Below are 17,458 nucleotides of genomic sequence, written 5' to 3'. Positions count from 1 at the left end.
CTGATTTTAGGTCCCAGCCTCCCTGTTTTTTTATTGTCTCTGTATTTGCCTTTTGAAAAGTTGACAGGTATTCCTTACTCCCCATTTTACAAAACTACTGTAATGATGCTAATATTATGGAATGAAGGCAATTACACATCAATGTACTGGTATAGTTGCCGGTCAAAATTCCCTCTTAACACAAGCCAGTTTCAGAGTTTTAATGATTAACTGACCTGTATTGCTGTCAGAAAACAAAAGACTAATACGCCAATTATCAACAAAGGAGACCCTGAAACATCAAGCTTTCCACTGTGTGGAAAGTTGTGATGTTGTTCAGCCAAAACACAAAACTAAAATAGATTGATGATGATCTTAGTTGATCTATAATCAGAATTTTAGCCTTTACTATTCCCACTCTTTGTGAACCTGTAACAGTTATGTTGGTTATGTCTTGTACAATTAAACACATATACCTTTCATAAATATTACCTCAGTTTGTAGGATTGCTTACATCATTGAAAAAGAGTAACTTGTGAGCGCATGATTCAGCGTAAATGTAACAGCTATTGAGGACTAGCTGAAATGTTTTGTAGAGAATGCAGTTTGGTTGATACAATGAATAAAGCAAAATCTGCATCTAATATTTTTGGGAATAAACAATGATTTAAGTGATGTTAAGCATGATTTGCACTGTGTAAGTACTGTACATTATAGTTCAGCCTGGTCTCCCATGTAAACTCGAACCAGCCACTGAATTAAGTCTACTGTTTATATTAATGAACATTTGAGATGTTTTAGAAAAAGGTACAGATGTGTATGTAAATATGCATCAATTTCAAATATGTAAATAAAAGATATAGAAAGTGGCATAAAAAAAAGAGTAACAAGCAAGGATTTAGGTGTTGTCACATGCTTAAACAAGCTTGGATCACAATGAATGACATTCAAAAGAAACAGAAAAAGGACGAAACTTTAAATGATTACTTCTCAAAAACTGCTAGGCAGAAATTGACCAAATCCAAATTTACACAAATAATACAAATTTTCCATCAAAAATGACCACCATTACTAGAAATGGAAAAACCTCTACATAGACAATGCCAATTTTCCATAAATAAAATGACCATTACTAGAACTGGAAAAGCCTTTACGCAAATGATGCCAATTTTCCATTGGCTATGACCACCATTACTGGAAATGGAAAAGCCTTAACACAATTGATACCAGTTTTCCATCAAATATAACCACCATTACTAGAATTGGAAAAGCCTTAATACAAATGATGCCAGTTCTCTATCAGTCATGACCACCATTACTGGAAATGGAAAAACCTTTACACAAATGATGCCAAAAATTCAGTATGACCACCATTACTAGAAATGGAAAAACCTTTACACAAATGATGCCAGTTTTCCATTGGATATGACCACCATTACTAGAAATAGAAAAGACTTTACACAGATGATACCAGATTTCCATCAAATATAACCACCATTACTAGAACTGAAAATCCTTTACACAAATGATGCCAGTTCTCTATCAGATATGACCACCATTACTAGAACTGGAAAAACCTTTACACAAATGATGCCAATTTTCCATCGGATATGACCACCATTACTAGAAATGGAAAAACCTTTACACAAATGATGCCAATTTTCCATCGGATTTGACCACCATTACTAGAACTGGAAAAACCTTTACACAAATGATGCCAATTTTCCATCAGACATGACCACCATTACTGGAATGGAAAAGTCTTTAAATGTCTTCCTTTCAAAAACTACTAAAAAACTTGGATCAAATTTTACAAATCATTCTGGAATGAAGTCCTCATAAATGTTTACAAATTATGCCATTCTGCCATGAGATAAGTCTGCTGTTATTAAAAGTAAAAATTCATTAAAAAAACTTTTAAAATACCACATGAATAGTTATGAACTTGGTGAAGTCCCCAGGATGGAAGATATCCAGTGGGAAAAGCTGGTTGTATAACATGTAGATCTCAGTGGTTTTCAAGTTATAAATCTAGGGCCAGGCCCCATGGGGATAAGGCCAGACCCAGGAATTATGGGTGACTGTAAAAATTAACTATCCTTGTAATTCCAAGTAAACATATGTAGTTTCACTGAATCATTTGTGGTGTGTATACATGATAAAGTTTTCTACAGTAAAATGTGTGAGGAAATTCACACTGCAAATTAAGCTGTGGAGATACATGGTAAAAGGGAAAACCTGTCAGTCTTGGAAATATTAATGCAGAAACAAGGTTACTTAGGTTTGTTACCTCTTAGACATTTAAAAAATATTCATTCTGAATTATAATCTGTTCAGTGTTGAAACATGTTTTTTACAAATAAATTATTAGTATTAATGTAATAACTATTAACAATAATTCATTGTTTGATATCTTAGCTATTTGCTATTTGCAGAGTTATTACAGGAGGCATATTTATTACATAAATTGTTACAAATAAATGTTTGAATTTGTGGTATCTTGCATTATACCATATATATCCACGTGTAGGATGGGTCTAACTGCAAACAGCATAGACCTTAATTTGCTGTTGCATATTACATCGGTGCATTATACTAAGGCAGATCTTAATCCATGCAGTTAGCAGTTGAATTCAACTTGTACGCAACTGTGTACTGTGTGATCTTTTCCATTAAAAGCATTCTCCAGAATTTATTTGCTTTAATACGTTTGCAAAATTATTTGCTCATCAAATTCTATTATTAACACCAATTTTAATTGATATGCTCCACCCCCAATATCTTTCAGGAATATAATAGAGTGGGCTAAAGAGAGGAACTTGGGACTCATGGAGTCCCAACAAATGGAGGAGTGCACATTTCTGGACCTGAAACTACGTCTTGGACAGCCCTATGTCTATGTCCATCAGGGGGACTGTGAGCATATCATTATATTCAGTGATATCAGGTATGATACTGAAATAGTAACCCACATGCTTTTCACCTTTGTGATTACAAGCTTATTTCCAAGAGCTTTACGGGCTGGTGGTGATTCATTCAAATTAGTTACTTTTCTTGGAATTCTTTGGTTTCCTACCCAGCCCCTTTGTCCCCCCCCCCTTCCCTCATGCCGATATAAATGCCTCAAGGTTACATTTACATTGCAAAGTTTTGCCTTTTTTTCAGTTTGGTCAGTTTCAAGAAGAATATGATTAAGGGTTTTAATGGTTATTTTATGATTATCTTATTTTGTGTGAAATTTGTCTTTGCATTAACTGTCAGTTAATTTAAAAATTAAAATTTATGAAAATAAATGCTAGTCATTTATAAGCCACTGGAAAACCTTCTGAGGAATCTTTTTGCCATCTCATTGTTTAAGTTACAAGTTTTTAGTAAGAAGTTTGATCACAAGTTTCCAAATGGCAACTTTTTAACCGACTATAATGAAAGTATTGCAGAACCGTATTTGTTTGAACTTCCTGGGGACATGGAAAACATTGGAATGAACCAAAACCAAAACTTGGATTAACAAGTTGGGATTATACCAAATCTTGTGAAGTTGAATGTGGTTTGAATAAACTGATATTGTGGATGAATGACACACAGACATGTGATGTTCTACAGTATGGGGAATATTTTGTACTACCACTGGCATTTTGGAAGTTGTAGTTGAAGCAGGTGATGCTACTGGTGACACGAAGAATGGTACGAGTCAATTAAATTCACTACATTTATTCCCCTTAACCTCCCAAAGAATCCTATTGATGTTTTTAGTAAGTTGCTCCAAGATCAGTGCCATTGTATGCAACTTTGTTGACATGTTTCAAGCTGCAAAAGAAAGTTCCTGATTAATTGGGGTGGTTGGGATTGGGTGATGGTAGTATCTTTAATAGTAATAATAATAATAATGTCCTTTATTTGTGTGTAATTAGTAAAAGTATACAAGGTTAACATCTACTGCATGTAAGTAACCAAATATAACAATACAATTAAAACAAGGTTAACATTAGAACCCAAACTGAACAATACAAATTATCAAGGTTAACATGCTATTACAATAAAACCTGTTATGAGGGACCGTCCTTTCTGCCAACAAAAAGCATTTACTTCTATCATTAAACATGAAATCACATGTACATTTGAAGATCACATAATTTAGCATATGAAATCATTTCCGAATTGCTCCTTTTCCTTTATAACAACCAAAATTTATTTTACTGACATTTAAACTGCGCTTTTTGCGAGTGGTCTGCTCTTTTTCACTTCTTTCAGTTGCAGTAATTATTTTCTCCAGCCTTAAAATTTGTCTGTTTTTAATTGTTATTAAGGTTGTAGATGTTAAAACTATAAGTGCCCAGTTGTAATATTGAACGTAAAGAGGGTTTTGGACAGGGCTGTGGGAAATTATGAAAAATCTGTATATGTGCATTGCATATCTAACATTTAATATAAAAAAAACAATTATCTCATCCAGAAACAGAACCATTTACTCAGAGACAAAAGCCAACAGCTTCATTCAAAGATGACATACAGGGATTAACTCTAGAAGCAAAGTGTGTAACCCGGTTGCACCAACTTGAATAGATGACAGCTTTGTGAATAGGATGTTATCACTTAACATCAGGGGGAAAAAGAACAAACATCAAAAGTCTTGAACACTATCAGTTGAATCCCGCAAATGATTCTCTCTTGCTGGTTTAATAGACAATAACCTTATTCACCCCTGGCAATATGGATTAACTCTAAAGACAAACAAAATATATGCGACCACAACGTCAACTTTGGCACTACGATGGCAATTTGTGACATGTACATCAGTCTGGTTGTGGACTATAGCATCTATCACCAGTAGCAACATCCCTTTTTTTATTAATATTCATTTTATGTTTGTTTTTTTTATCAGAATTATCATTACTAATCAAGCGTTTGTTGTAACAATTGATTACATATAGGTCAGTGGTGTCTGTCTGTTCTCATGATATGGTCATTGATAGGGATGCTGGGTCCTACGATAAGGCAGGGAAGCAGGCTAAGTGCAGAAATAATTAGTCTGGTTCCCTGCTTTGTATGCTTTCTGCTTTGCTCACCCCTATACGAATAGTGGAAAACAATGCAGGGAGCATATGAAGCAGGGAACCAGACTAGGAAATAATCTACATATACTTTAGTCTGTTTTACAACAGAAACTAAAAAACACTATAGGCATAGCTAAAATAATTCAGACATCAGTAGCCAGCCTATTTTTTAAAACTTTTTTTATATTTAGAATGGAATGAGTGGTCATTCTTACAGGGATTAAATAAAAGTCAGTGGAGTTTATCGTTTTGTGATGCGGTCATTCATAGCAGTGCCGAAATGCATAGTTTGCCAAGACAATGCAGTCTCTGGTCACATTTGGCAGGTGGTCACTCATAACAGAGCGTTTATGTAATAAAATCGATCCATACATTATGACTGTGGTCAGAAATGACGTGGTCTGTCTTAGCAGAGGTCGCTCATGGCAGTTTTTACAGTAGTACCATTTACAAATGTTATGCAGTTATAAAATTGGGATAATTAAAAATATCTACAAAGTTATAGGTATAGCTTTTGAAAAACTGAAACATTAGGCACTTGCCTAATAAAAACTGTATTGCCATAAGCAAAAGATTTCTTAAAATATTCTCTCCAGACTTCTGGTTTATAGTCATTACTTGGATTCAACCATGCATTCCATGCATTAATGTTCCTTACAGTTGAAAACATTAAATTCCTCAGGATCTAAATTATTTCAGACCTTGGCAGTAAGAACAGCTTTTCTGAAAATAATATAATCCTTGATTGGCATCAGTTGCAAAGTATTGAAAAGGGATGATTTAGGTGTTAAAATATCCTTGACTTTTAAAATCACCTTGGCTGCTCTTTTCTCTATGCTATATAGTGTCTACATGTAAGAAGAATTTCAGGGTTTTTCCCACACAATACAGCAGTATATCATATGTCAAAAAACAACTGTATTGTACTATTATGAATCAAATAACCTCTAACCCTGTTTTAAAATTCTTAATTTCCTATATACTTTCATAAAGAGTATTTCAAGGTGGTTTGACCAGAATAAATTGTTATAATTAGGATATCTACAAGTTTGGGACATTTAACAATTTCAATTTTTGGTCCATTTACTTCCAAGTACATGTCAACATTTGGCTGCTCTTTGTGCATAAGCTATTACTGGCTTTTCTGTAAATTTAAGCTAAGTTTATTGCCATACATTAATTGCCTAGAACGTTGTAGGTCATCATTTTAACAATGTTCACATTTTTATTGCTAACATATTTTGATGTATCATACATACATGTTGTACATAGATACTGAAGAATGTTTCATGCACTTTGGATAATTAGTTATATATAATGTTATAAAGAATTGATCAGAGTGTTACTCGAGTGGAAATTTTCTTAAAATCCTAGACAGTACATGTACCTCTCCAATTCACAAGGGGGCCCTGAGTGGCCGAGTGGTCTAAAACACTCTCCGTTACGGATCACTGCCATCTCACCTCTGTCTGCGTGGGTTCAAGTCTCGGATTCAGCCAGTATGGGTATGTGAGAAAGCTTGCCAGTAGCTTCTCGTGGGTCGGTGGTTCTTTCCGGGGTTTTCCCGGGTTCTTCCTCCATCATTAATACTGGTCGCCATGTATAACCTATCGGGTGCTGAAAAATGGCGTTAAAACCTACAACAACAACACAACAACAATCAATTCACAAATTTTAATTTACTACTGAGGTCAGTATCACTCCCACTAAAAACTGATGTGGTCACTGCATTTCATTCTAGACAAGAATTTAAGTTTTCTTCAACAAAACTTGGTACATATATTGTAATCTTTTTACATTAGAAAGATCTCTATTGATTTAGGAGTTGGTAGATTGAAGTACAAGGCAAATGTTTTATAAGAAATAGATTTTCACCATGCATTTCATTTCTGAACATGGTGTATATGTTTCCATTTGACTGAGAAAGGAACCTTGTTTTGGGGGAGTTGGTAGCTTGAACATCAAAGTCACTATTAACAAAAAAATCACCAGCCGAGTCATACCAAAGACTTAAAAAAATGTTACTAACAGTTGCCTCGCTTGGTGCTCAGCTTTAAGAGGTTAGTGTTAGGACTGGTCAGCCTGGTGTCATGATAATGTGACTGGGTGGGACATCATGCTACATGTCTGCGGCATGATGCCCCAGTGCTAGACATTACTATAAGCTGCCACACTGCAGACATCATACTGATATGACTGAAAATTTTTTAAAGCTACATTAAAAATCCCAAATCACACACACATGCGCATGCACACACACAAACACACACACCCACACAAATCAGTTAGGTCCTTATATTTAATTTCTGGACAAAGGTTGTTGGTAGAGTGTTGTTTTCAGTATTCTTCTTTGGATTTAGGTCTGTTCCTTTGACAGTTGCATATGTAAAGTCATGAAACTTGATTGAGAGTTACTACATACTATTGACAAAAGTAGGACAGAGTGACCTAGTTATTGCTCCACTGATTATGTTCTTGTGTTGAAATTGAATTCTGTGAGACATTTGCTTGCAGTCATAAAATTTAACAAGGGCAAGCTATCCATTGTTAGGATAATATTCACATTTATAAAAGAAGGTTACATTGAGCTATTTCTTTTGCTCTAATGATGTTACTAGGTAGTTGTTGTTGTTGTTGTTGTGGGGTTTAACGCCATTTTTCAGCACACAATAGGCTATACATGGCGGCCAGTATTAATGGTGGAGGAAGAACCCAGGAAAACACTGGAAAGAACCACCGACCCACGAGAAGCTACTGGCAAGCTTTCTCACATACCCACATTGGCTGAATCCTAGACTCGAACCGCCGCAGACAGAGGTGAGATGGCAGTGATCCGTAACGAAGAGTGCTTTAGACCACTTGGCCACTCGGGGCCCTGTTACTAGGTAGTTGGACCATTTCTGGAAAGATGTAATTGTCTGCAGAATTATTGTTGCATTTAGGTCCAAATCTATTTTACAACTGCCACATTTTTCATGTTTATGTTATGTGATGGATGCTTCAATGATATATATATATATATATATATATATATATATATATATATATATATATATATATATATATATATATATATATATATATATATATATATGCACACCCCTTATTGGGCAATACATGCTTCATTCGTTTTTGCAGCCCATTGAATTTGTTTAGTATTGAAGCCATGTGCTGTGTAAGTTGGAATGTGCAAATGAAGTATGTTTTCTTCTGACACTTGTATCTCTTGCAAATAACCTTTATAGAATGACCAGTAAATTTTTAGCTGCACTGATCATAGTCAGAAGAGTTTACGGGAGAGCATGATGTCCATCTACTCTCTGCCTATCTGTTTGCGCAAATTTGATCTTGCTACTCCTGAACTACTTGGATGATGCCATGAAGGTTTACATATAGATTCATCCAGCTGGTCCTACATGAGAATGGTACTGCTCAGACATTCAATGGTCTAGTTGGTCCTACATGAGAATGGTACTGCTCAGACATCCAGTGATCTAGTTGGTCCTACATGAGAATGGTACTGCTAAGACATCCAGTCATCTAGTTGGTCCTACATGAGAATGGTACTGCTCAGACATCCAGTGATCTTGTTGGTCCTACATGAGAATGGTACTGCTCAGACATCCAGTGATCTTGTTGGTCCTACATGAGAATGGTACTGCTCAGACATCCAGTGATCTTGTTGGTCCTACATGTGAATGGTACTGCTCAGACATCCAGTGATCTTGTTGGTCCTACATGAGAATGGTACTGCTAAGACATCCAGTCATCTAGTTGGTCCTACATGAGAATGGTACTGCTCAGACATCCAGTCATCTTGTTGGTCCTACATGAGAATGGTACTGCTAAGACATCCAGTCATCTAGTTGGTCCTACATGAGAATGGTACTGCTCAGACATCCAGTCATCTTGTTGGTCCTACATGAGAATGGTACTGCTAAGACATCCAGTGATCTAGTTGGTCCTACATGAGAATGGTACTGCTCAGACATCCAGTGATCTTGTTGGTCCTACATGCGAATGGTACTGCTAAGACATCCAGTGATCTTGTTGGTCCTACATGAGAATGGTACTGCTCAGACATCCAGTGATCTTGTTGGTCCTACATGCGAATGGTACTGCTCAGACATTCAGTGATCTTGTTGGTCCTACATGAGAATGGTACTGCTCAGACATTCAGTGATCTTGTTGGTCCTACATGAGAATGGTACTGCTCAGACATCCAGTGATCTAGTTGGTCCTACATGATAATGGTACTGCTCAAACATCTAATCTAATCAAATCTAGTCTTTCTTTCCAATTCTCCTTCATTATAGTGCCTTTCATTACATTAGCAGTTTTGGATACAGTGCAGTAATGTCATGCATCCTTTGGTCAAAAGTATGATACATAACAAAAATATAAATGTTTATACGTCCATGAGCTCAGAAATTTACATCAGTTCCATTTTACTTAAATTGGACATCACCAGGGTGTAATTTTACAATCTGCATTGTCTCCTATTAGTGACTCTTGTATATAGTGGGTATCATCTAATGTATTCCTAGCAAGTCATAATGTGAAATTATCTTAGTCTCTCATGAGCTACTATTGATGTTGGTCCTTGTCATCTGTTTGGTAACTGTACATAAGAGGGATGAAAGTTTTGCATATAGTGTTATAATCACTGTTGCAGATCAGCTGCTTAAGATATGTGGACACAGCTCACCAGTTATAAAGGTACATCTAATACATGCAGCAACTAATCCTTTATGTGATATTTTGTGATCCAAGTATCAGTAGATAATGGATTATGAGCTCACCTGGCCTGTGTCTGTTGTGATCCAAGTATCAGTAGATAATGGATTATGAGCTCACCTGGCCTGTGTCTGTTGTGGTCCATGTATCAATAAAAAATGGATTATGAGTTCACCTGGCCTGTGTCTGTTGTGTTCCTTGTATCAATAAATAATGGATTATGAGCTCACCTGGCCTGTGTCTGTTGTGTTCCATGTATCAATAAATAATGGATTATGAGCTCACCTGGCCTGTGTCTGTTGTGACCCATGTATCAGTAGATAATGGATTATGAGCTCACCTGGCATGTGTATGTTTTGGTCCATTTTTCCGTAAACAATGGGTAATTAGCTCACCTGGCCTGAGTCAGTTGTGATCCATGTATCAGTAAAAAGTGGGTAATAAGCTCACCTGGCCTGTGTCTGTTGTGGTCCATATTTCAGTAGACAATGGATAATTAGCTCACCTGGCCTGTGATCCTTGTTTCAGTAGACTGTGGGTAATTAGCTCACCTGGTCTGTGATCTGTTTTGATCCATGTTTCAATAGATATTGGATTATGAGCTCACCTGGCCTGTGTCTGTTGTGACCCATGTATCAGTAGACAGTGGGTAATTAGCTCACCTGGCCTGTGATCTGTTGTGATCCAAGTATCAGTAGATAATGGATTATGAGCTCACCTGGCATGTGTATGTTTTGGTCCATGTTTCAGTAAACAATGGGTAATTAGCTCACCTGGCCTGTGTCAGTTGTGATCCATGTATCAGTAAAAAGTGGGTAATAAACTCACCTGGCCTGTGTCTGTTGTGATCCATGTTTCAGTAGACAGTGGGTAATAAGCTCACATGGTCTGTGATCTGTTGTGATCCATGTTTCAGTAGACAGTGGGTAATAAGCTCACATGGTCTGTGATCTGTTGTGATCCAGTGTATCAGTAGACAGTGGGTAATTACTATTAGCTCACCTGGCCTATGTTGTGATCCATTATCAGTAGACTGGGGGTAATTAGCTCACATGGCCTATGTCTGTTGTGATCCATTATCAGTAGACTGTGGGTAATTAGCTCACCTGGCCTATGTCTGTTGTGATCCATTATCAGTAGCCTGTGGGTAATTAGCTCACCTGGCCTATGTCTGTTGTGATCCATTGTCAGTAGACTGTGGGTAATTAGCTCTGTTGTGATCCATGTATCAGTAGAAAATGGGTAATTAGCTCACCTGGTCTGTGATCTGTTGTGATCCATGTATCAGTAGACAGTAGGTAATTAGCTCACCTGGTCTGTGATCTGTTGTGATCCATGTATCAGTAGACAGTGGATAATTAGCTCACCTGGTCTGAGATCTGTTGTGATCCATGTATCAGTAGACAGTGGGTAATTAGCTCACCTGGTCTGTGATCTGTTGTTATCCATGTATCAGTAGACAGTGGGTAATTAACTCACCTGGCCTGTGCCAGTTGTGATCCATGCATCAGAGACAGTGGGTAATTAGCTCACCTACCTGTGTCTGTTGTGATCCCTGTTTCAGTAGACAGTGGTCTAATAAGCTCACCTGTCTGTTGTGCATTACATGTCATCTATTGTTCATTGTGTGTTCCTCCATTCACATTTGCTTGTAACAGTTCTGGAGTCCATATTTATCATATAATTTCAAACTTGGAATATGGGTTTATATATATATATATATATATATATATATATATATATATATATATATATATATATATATATATATATTCCAAATTTTTTATGAATTTGTTAATGAGTGTGATCTTTGTATATTAATGAGGTGATTGTTCATCTGATTGGTTATCCTTTTTACCACTCTGGTGGCCATATTTCAAATTCAATTTTTATCAAACTAGAAATATATTTGTATTTCATTGGAGTTTAATATGATTTTGATGGGTTTATATCATCAAGATATTTGGATGGGTTATATAATGAGTGAGACCCACATTAATTAATAATAACTAATTATTAATGAAGTAATCTTGCATCTGAATGTCTGACCTTGCTACCACTTTGGAAACCAAGGTTGCAGTTGCATATTAAAACAAGGAAAGTAACCTATGATCAGGTCTATAGAAAATCACATGTTTTGTATTGTGAAGAGAAGTCTTAACTTCAAAAGAATTTAAAAACATTAAAAGAATTTTAAAGTACCATGTGGATGAATTTCAATAAAACATACTCAGTAAATTAGCAAAATAAGTCACCTTAGGGATTAAATTGAATAATCTAAACAGTCTGAAGAAATTATATATAAAAAATAAAAGTATGGCATAAAAAGTCATAATTAATATTATTCCTACTATTAGATTGGGAATTAAAAAATGTATGTGTGGCACTTAAAAACCATGTAAGTAATATTTGTGGGTTCATAATGCATACCAGTAACCTTATATTCTTGGTTTCTGAAGAATACCAGTAATACAATTTAAAAGTTACAAACAGCTTAAAATGGCACTACAGTGCCCAAAGGACTTTTAGGCAACCAGATACTCCAGACTTTTCTTTCCACTCCTGTTTCACTGTGTATGAATTTGCTTTGACAAGCTTATATTTGTCACTTATCTGGATGAGCAATATCAGGACCACTTGGGCCTCTTGTATTAAACTTGTCTTTGTCATGAAGAAGTAATCACATGACGTGTGTTCCAGTCCAGCCCAGAGGGCATTCTTCAATCAAATAAAGTGTCAGTCATGAATAGATGTTTGTTTACATAACATAGCCACTAAAAAGGTCCATTAAAATGTGCGAGTCATTTTAGTGTGAAATTAGTTAGATTAAGAGTGAATTCCAAATTCCAGTAACTGTTCTTTATTACCCAATATAAAAAATTATATGATATTATGAGTGCAATAAGACAGTACAGTTTTTCATCCACTGATATAAGTCAGTTTGATAAATAGTAAATTGTTACAATCTTGTATAACAGAAAATCATAGAATACTTCATGTACATGTTTCAGGGTATTATTCTATACTTGTCATATACTTGTCCATAGAAGAATTATATTCTTAATATCAAGAAGCATTGACCTACATTGGGCCAGAATTTATTTTACTTTCCATGTGACTGAGTTTTTTTCAGTTAAAAGTTTCTACAGTGCAGTGTTTCATTGAGTGTTGACTGATATATTTTTTAAAAACATGTAATGTTATATCATTGTTTTAATATTTTTGTGTGTGGTCTGTTCATTCAAATGTATGGTTTAGTTAATAGATCACTTTGCTGTTGAAAATGGTAATAGAAAGGAATAAAACCGGCAGTTAGTTTTGTTCATTTTATTTACTGGCCAACTAACAACCTTTTCTTCATATTTCCCATTCTTTAGACTGTCACAAAGTGACACACAGTGCTCAGTCATCTGAACCAACTTCAACAATCTTTGGTTGCAAGTCAACATTATCACAACGTGACTTGCAGTACTCAATCTGTTTCTTTTTATTATTCAAAGTCAACATTCTCTATCACAAAGTGACTCTTCAGTCTACATCTGTGATCATATTTATCTTGTGGCATCCAGGCAGTAATATGCATGAGATACCTGTTCCACAGCTCTTAACAAAAGGTGAAAGAACAACCTTATTCAGTTTGATCCTCCCAGCCTGCTGAAGGATCCCTCAAAAATCTTCCTATTCCACAGACCCAATGATCCAGAATCTTTGTCCCCTCACACTGATTTAACCAGTATTATGCTTTAAACTAATGTCGCCTTTTCTAGGTGACACAAAACCCAGAGAGTTCAACGATTCCCAGTACCAGCTCTCCATAGAAAGATTACCTGGATAAAGTGGACAGCTTCCTGATAAGATGTATCAGTATAGTGACGATACAGGGAGAAATACTGCGGTTATGTTGACATTCATGGCCAGAGAACTTTATGTAAAATTTGGTTCCATACTGCTTGTGCTTTGTTACTGTCATTGTTGTTTGGGGTTTAATGCCATTTTTCAGCACATGATGGGTTATATATGACGGCCAGTATATCTGGTGGAGCAAGAACCCAGAAAAATCCAGGGAATAATCAACACTGTGGTTGGCAGTGAAACCCATTTTCATTGATTTAAAATACATAGACACCACTCATCGTATGCCTTTATGGTGCGTGATTTTTGCTGCAAGTGTTAAGAATATGACAAAGGCAGTTACGATTTGAAAGAATTATTTAGTGACAGAAGGTGGTATTAAAGCCTCACAGGAACAACTGGCATTATAAGGAAGGCAATTAGTGTAGAAAATGGTATTTTTGTCTGCATTTAAGGCCAGTGAATGACAGTTGGCATGGTGGCCATATGACACAGGAATTAAATAATCTTGTACTCAGTTCTGGTTGGTCAATTTCTTGGTGATAAGCAATGGTGGTAGTATAATGCAGTACATTCTGATGAGAGTAGACTGTATATTTTTCCACACAGGTTGTTTAGCAGTGAAGATCCTCAGGACACTCGAGAGTATCCCTACCTGACTTTCAGGATCCGTTCTCGCAGAAATGTCTGTAAAGTCTGTATGACACGCACAGCCAAGTAAGTTTTCAACAGTTTGTAAATTAAATAAAATTTAACCCATTTGTGTCTTAGGACCCATACAGGCCTCCCTGTCATCCTTATTTACTATCAATATATTTATTCCCTATAATTTTTCATATCCCTGTTTAGGTTCATTTGGCTAAATTGCAATAATTCATTGCTAATGAAATGATTTACAGTCATTTTGAACTAAACTACTTTCCTAAAGAAAAAATTCATTAAATGAAGATTTATTAAAATGGGCTCCTCTGTAAAGTTTACAGATGTTTTATTCAGCAATCAGTCTGATACAGGCAAATAAAAAATTACTGTATTTGCTGGCTAATATGTCGTTATGGCGTATAAGTCGAATGATCAGATTTGGTAAATTTTCCATCCTTCATGTATATATAAGTCGATGCTGAGTATACAACGAGGCCAGATCAACACCTTGCCTTCGTCTTTTTCACTTTGTTCCACACAACATCGCAAATTTTATTTTGTCTGTAACTCAGTAGTCTTTCCGGTCTTGATAATTAAATGTAACTAAAAGTACCTTTTTTGTTTCACATGAAGTATTTTAAATGTATTATGTACTTTTAGCTACATATAATTACACTGACCTGAAAATTTATTGAATTAGAGATAGGATAAAATTTGCAATGCTTTGTGGAATTAAACTATAACAACTTCTGGTTTAAAAAATATTAAAAGTATCACTGAATGACTGGGCTTGTGGACACACTAGATACCATATTAAAGAAATGATATTGTCTTTGAATTACTGGGCTTGTGGACACACTAGAGGCCATATTAAAGAAATGATCTTGTCTTTGAATGACTAGGCTTGTGGACACACTAGAGGCTGTATTAAAGAAATGATCTTGTCTTTGAATGACTAGGCTTGTGGACACACTAGAGGCTGTATTAAAGAAATGATCTTGTCTTTGAATGACTAGGCTTGTGAACACACTAGAGGCCATATTAAAGAAATGATCTTGTCTTTGAATGACTAGGCTTGTGGACACACTAGAGGCTGTATTAAAGAAATGATCTTGTCTTTGAATGACTAGGCTTGTGGACACACTAGAGGCTGTATTAAAGAAATGATCTTGTCTTTGAATGACTAGGCTTGTGGACACACTAGAGGCTGTATTAAACAGATGATCTTGTCCTTGAATGGCTGATCTTGTGAACACACTAGAGGCCTTATTTAAAAAATCCTGTATCTAAATGGCTGAGCTTTTGAACACACGAGAGGCCATATTTTTTTAATCAGATTTGGGATGTAGGCATGTATTATCAAGATTTCAAATAAATTCAGTTATGAGTAACATTAACACATGTTAAGGAGATTTTTTTTTTTCATCATATTTGACTTAGCTTGTGAACACTTGAGAGGTCATACATCATGTCAGATTTAGTCTATAAGCTTATATTATCCAGATCTCAGATGAGTTCATTTATTAGCATCCTTTTTTGCATGTTAATGAGATGGATTACATCAGCCTGTGAACACACTTGAGGGCATATTTCTTTAATCAGGCCAGGTATGTCAGCTTGTATTATCGAGATCACAGTTCAGTTTGACTACGATCAAGTTCCATGCATATTGATGAGGTTTGAGGCTGATCTGATGGTGGGAATGAACCCACAGTCTTCTGGTTATGACACAACCACTATAACCACTGAGCCACTGCAGCTCCATTGGATGACATCTCAGTGGTTTCCAGGTAATTCCAGGAAGGGGACCAATTTGAGTAAAGTCAGACCCAGGAATCCATGCTAACTGCAAAATTACACCACCACCCCTCCTTATCAAGTAAATGTACATAGATATGCATCAGGGCCTTGTTCCCATCAGCTGTCAAGATCCAGAGGATGATGCAGGTTGTACAGATCCTTGTTTTTTTATGCTGAGAAGTAATCCTATGTATGGTCAGCATGGAAAGAAGGTCAATGACACAAACAATAATAGATAGTATAACAACTAAGTGCTTCAGGGTTTTTTTCTTACCCTCTTTCCTTTATTGTGTGGGTTTACATTCACAAGCTGATGTATGTCAACTACCGAGATGAGCAGTATCAAGCCCACTTGAACCTTTCGTTATTTTTATTTCTTTTTTATTTTAGGTGGGTTGTGTATGACAGCGAGTATGCCCCAGAGAACCCATGCTTCTTTTGTGATCAGTGTTTTAGAGCATTGCATTATGATATTAATGGCAGAAAGAATGGCGAGTTTAAAGCCTACAAATACTTTGACAATCAGGCCATTGTATAAATGTATATATTCTTTAACCAAAGTCGTGATTAAACGGTTATTTCCATTTTTCCTTTATTTTTTAAAATTCTTTATTGTTTTTTTTTTGTTTTTTTTGCTCTACTAGTTATAGACCAGAAGAGCTTATGGAGTGACCTGTTGTCCATCGTTTGTCACCTGTTGGTCTATTTGTTTGTAGTACTCTTCCTAAACTAATTCTAGGATTGCTGTGAAACATTACACTTGCATTCATCCCATGGTGTAGTTAGATGTAAATTTAATGGTGCCACTCTGATGTCCATTATGGTTACCACAGTAGTTGTCTTGAAAATCTTGCTATTGCCACTCCAGCTGAATGGAAAATCATACAGACATTTGTTGTGCATCCATGTAACATGAAACAGCATCATAAAATCAAATGTGGGCTATGTTTACCTAGAAACCACCAGAAATTAACTTCAATAGACACAAACAGTTGTGTGCTGTTATAAAATTGGCATTACAGGCAGTTTATTGTCCTTCTGGATGATACTGAAGTTCCTGAAAGTATCATCCCATTAGGAACAGGTAAAAAGTCAAGATTTCTCATGGAAATTCTGGGGAAATATTCTTTAGTTGTCATCAACCCAAATAATACTCATATACATATGTGCATTCTTATTCAAAATAAATCTTACATTTAGATCAGTAACTGGTGCTGTGGGAATGTAGCATCTGCCGGACCCCATTCTCAGGGCAGTTTGTATACCCCTTGTGATTTTAAAAACCAGAAAGCTTCAAGGATATAAAAAAATGCCTCATCATATTCATCAGCAGCACAATTAATTATCATACCATTTATCATTCTGATTCATAATGTTTAGACATGAAGTGTTCC

The 17,458-nt window shown here is 35.9% G+C and overlaps 1 protein-coding gene across 1 annotated transcript in view; it reads left to right on the top strand.

Moving 5' to 3' along the window:
• The window catches only part of LOC149800603 (snRNA-activating protein complex subunit 3-like), a 54,779-nt gene extending 38,129 nt beyond the window's left edge, over positions 1 to 16,650 (top strand). The window contains exons 7-9 of the mRNA XM_089954593.1: positions 2,768 to 2,926; positions 14,232 to 14,339; positions 16,455 to 16,650. Coding sequence (XP_089810719.1) covers positions 2,768 to 2,926; positions 14,232 to 14,339; positions 16,455 to 16,602 — 415 coding nt within the window. The 3' untranslated portion in view covers positions 16,603 to 16,650. The remainder of the gene's footprint in view (positions 1 to 2,767; positions 2,927 to 14,231; positions 14,340 to 16,454) is intronic.
• Positions 16,651 to 17,458: the final 808 nt, after the last annotated feature.

The sequence above is a fragment of the Sinohyriopsis cumingii genome, chromosome 4 (genome assembly GCF_028554795.1).
Source record: "Sinohyriopsis cumingii isolate HCF-2022 chromosome 4, ASM2855479v2, whole genome shotgun sequence".
Classification (NCBI taxonomy): Eukaryota; Metazoa; Mollusca; class Bivalvia; order Unionida; family Unionidae; genus Sinohyriopsis; species Sinohyriopsis cumingii.
The sequence above is the reverse complement of the archived record's forward strand: the minus strand, read 5'-3'. Positions and strand labels throughout refer to the sequence as shown.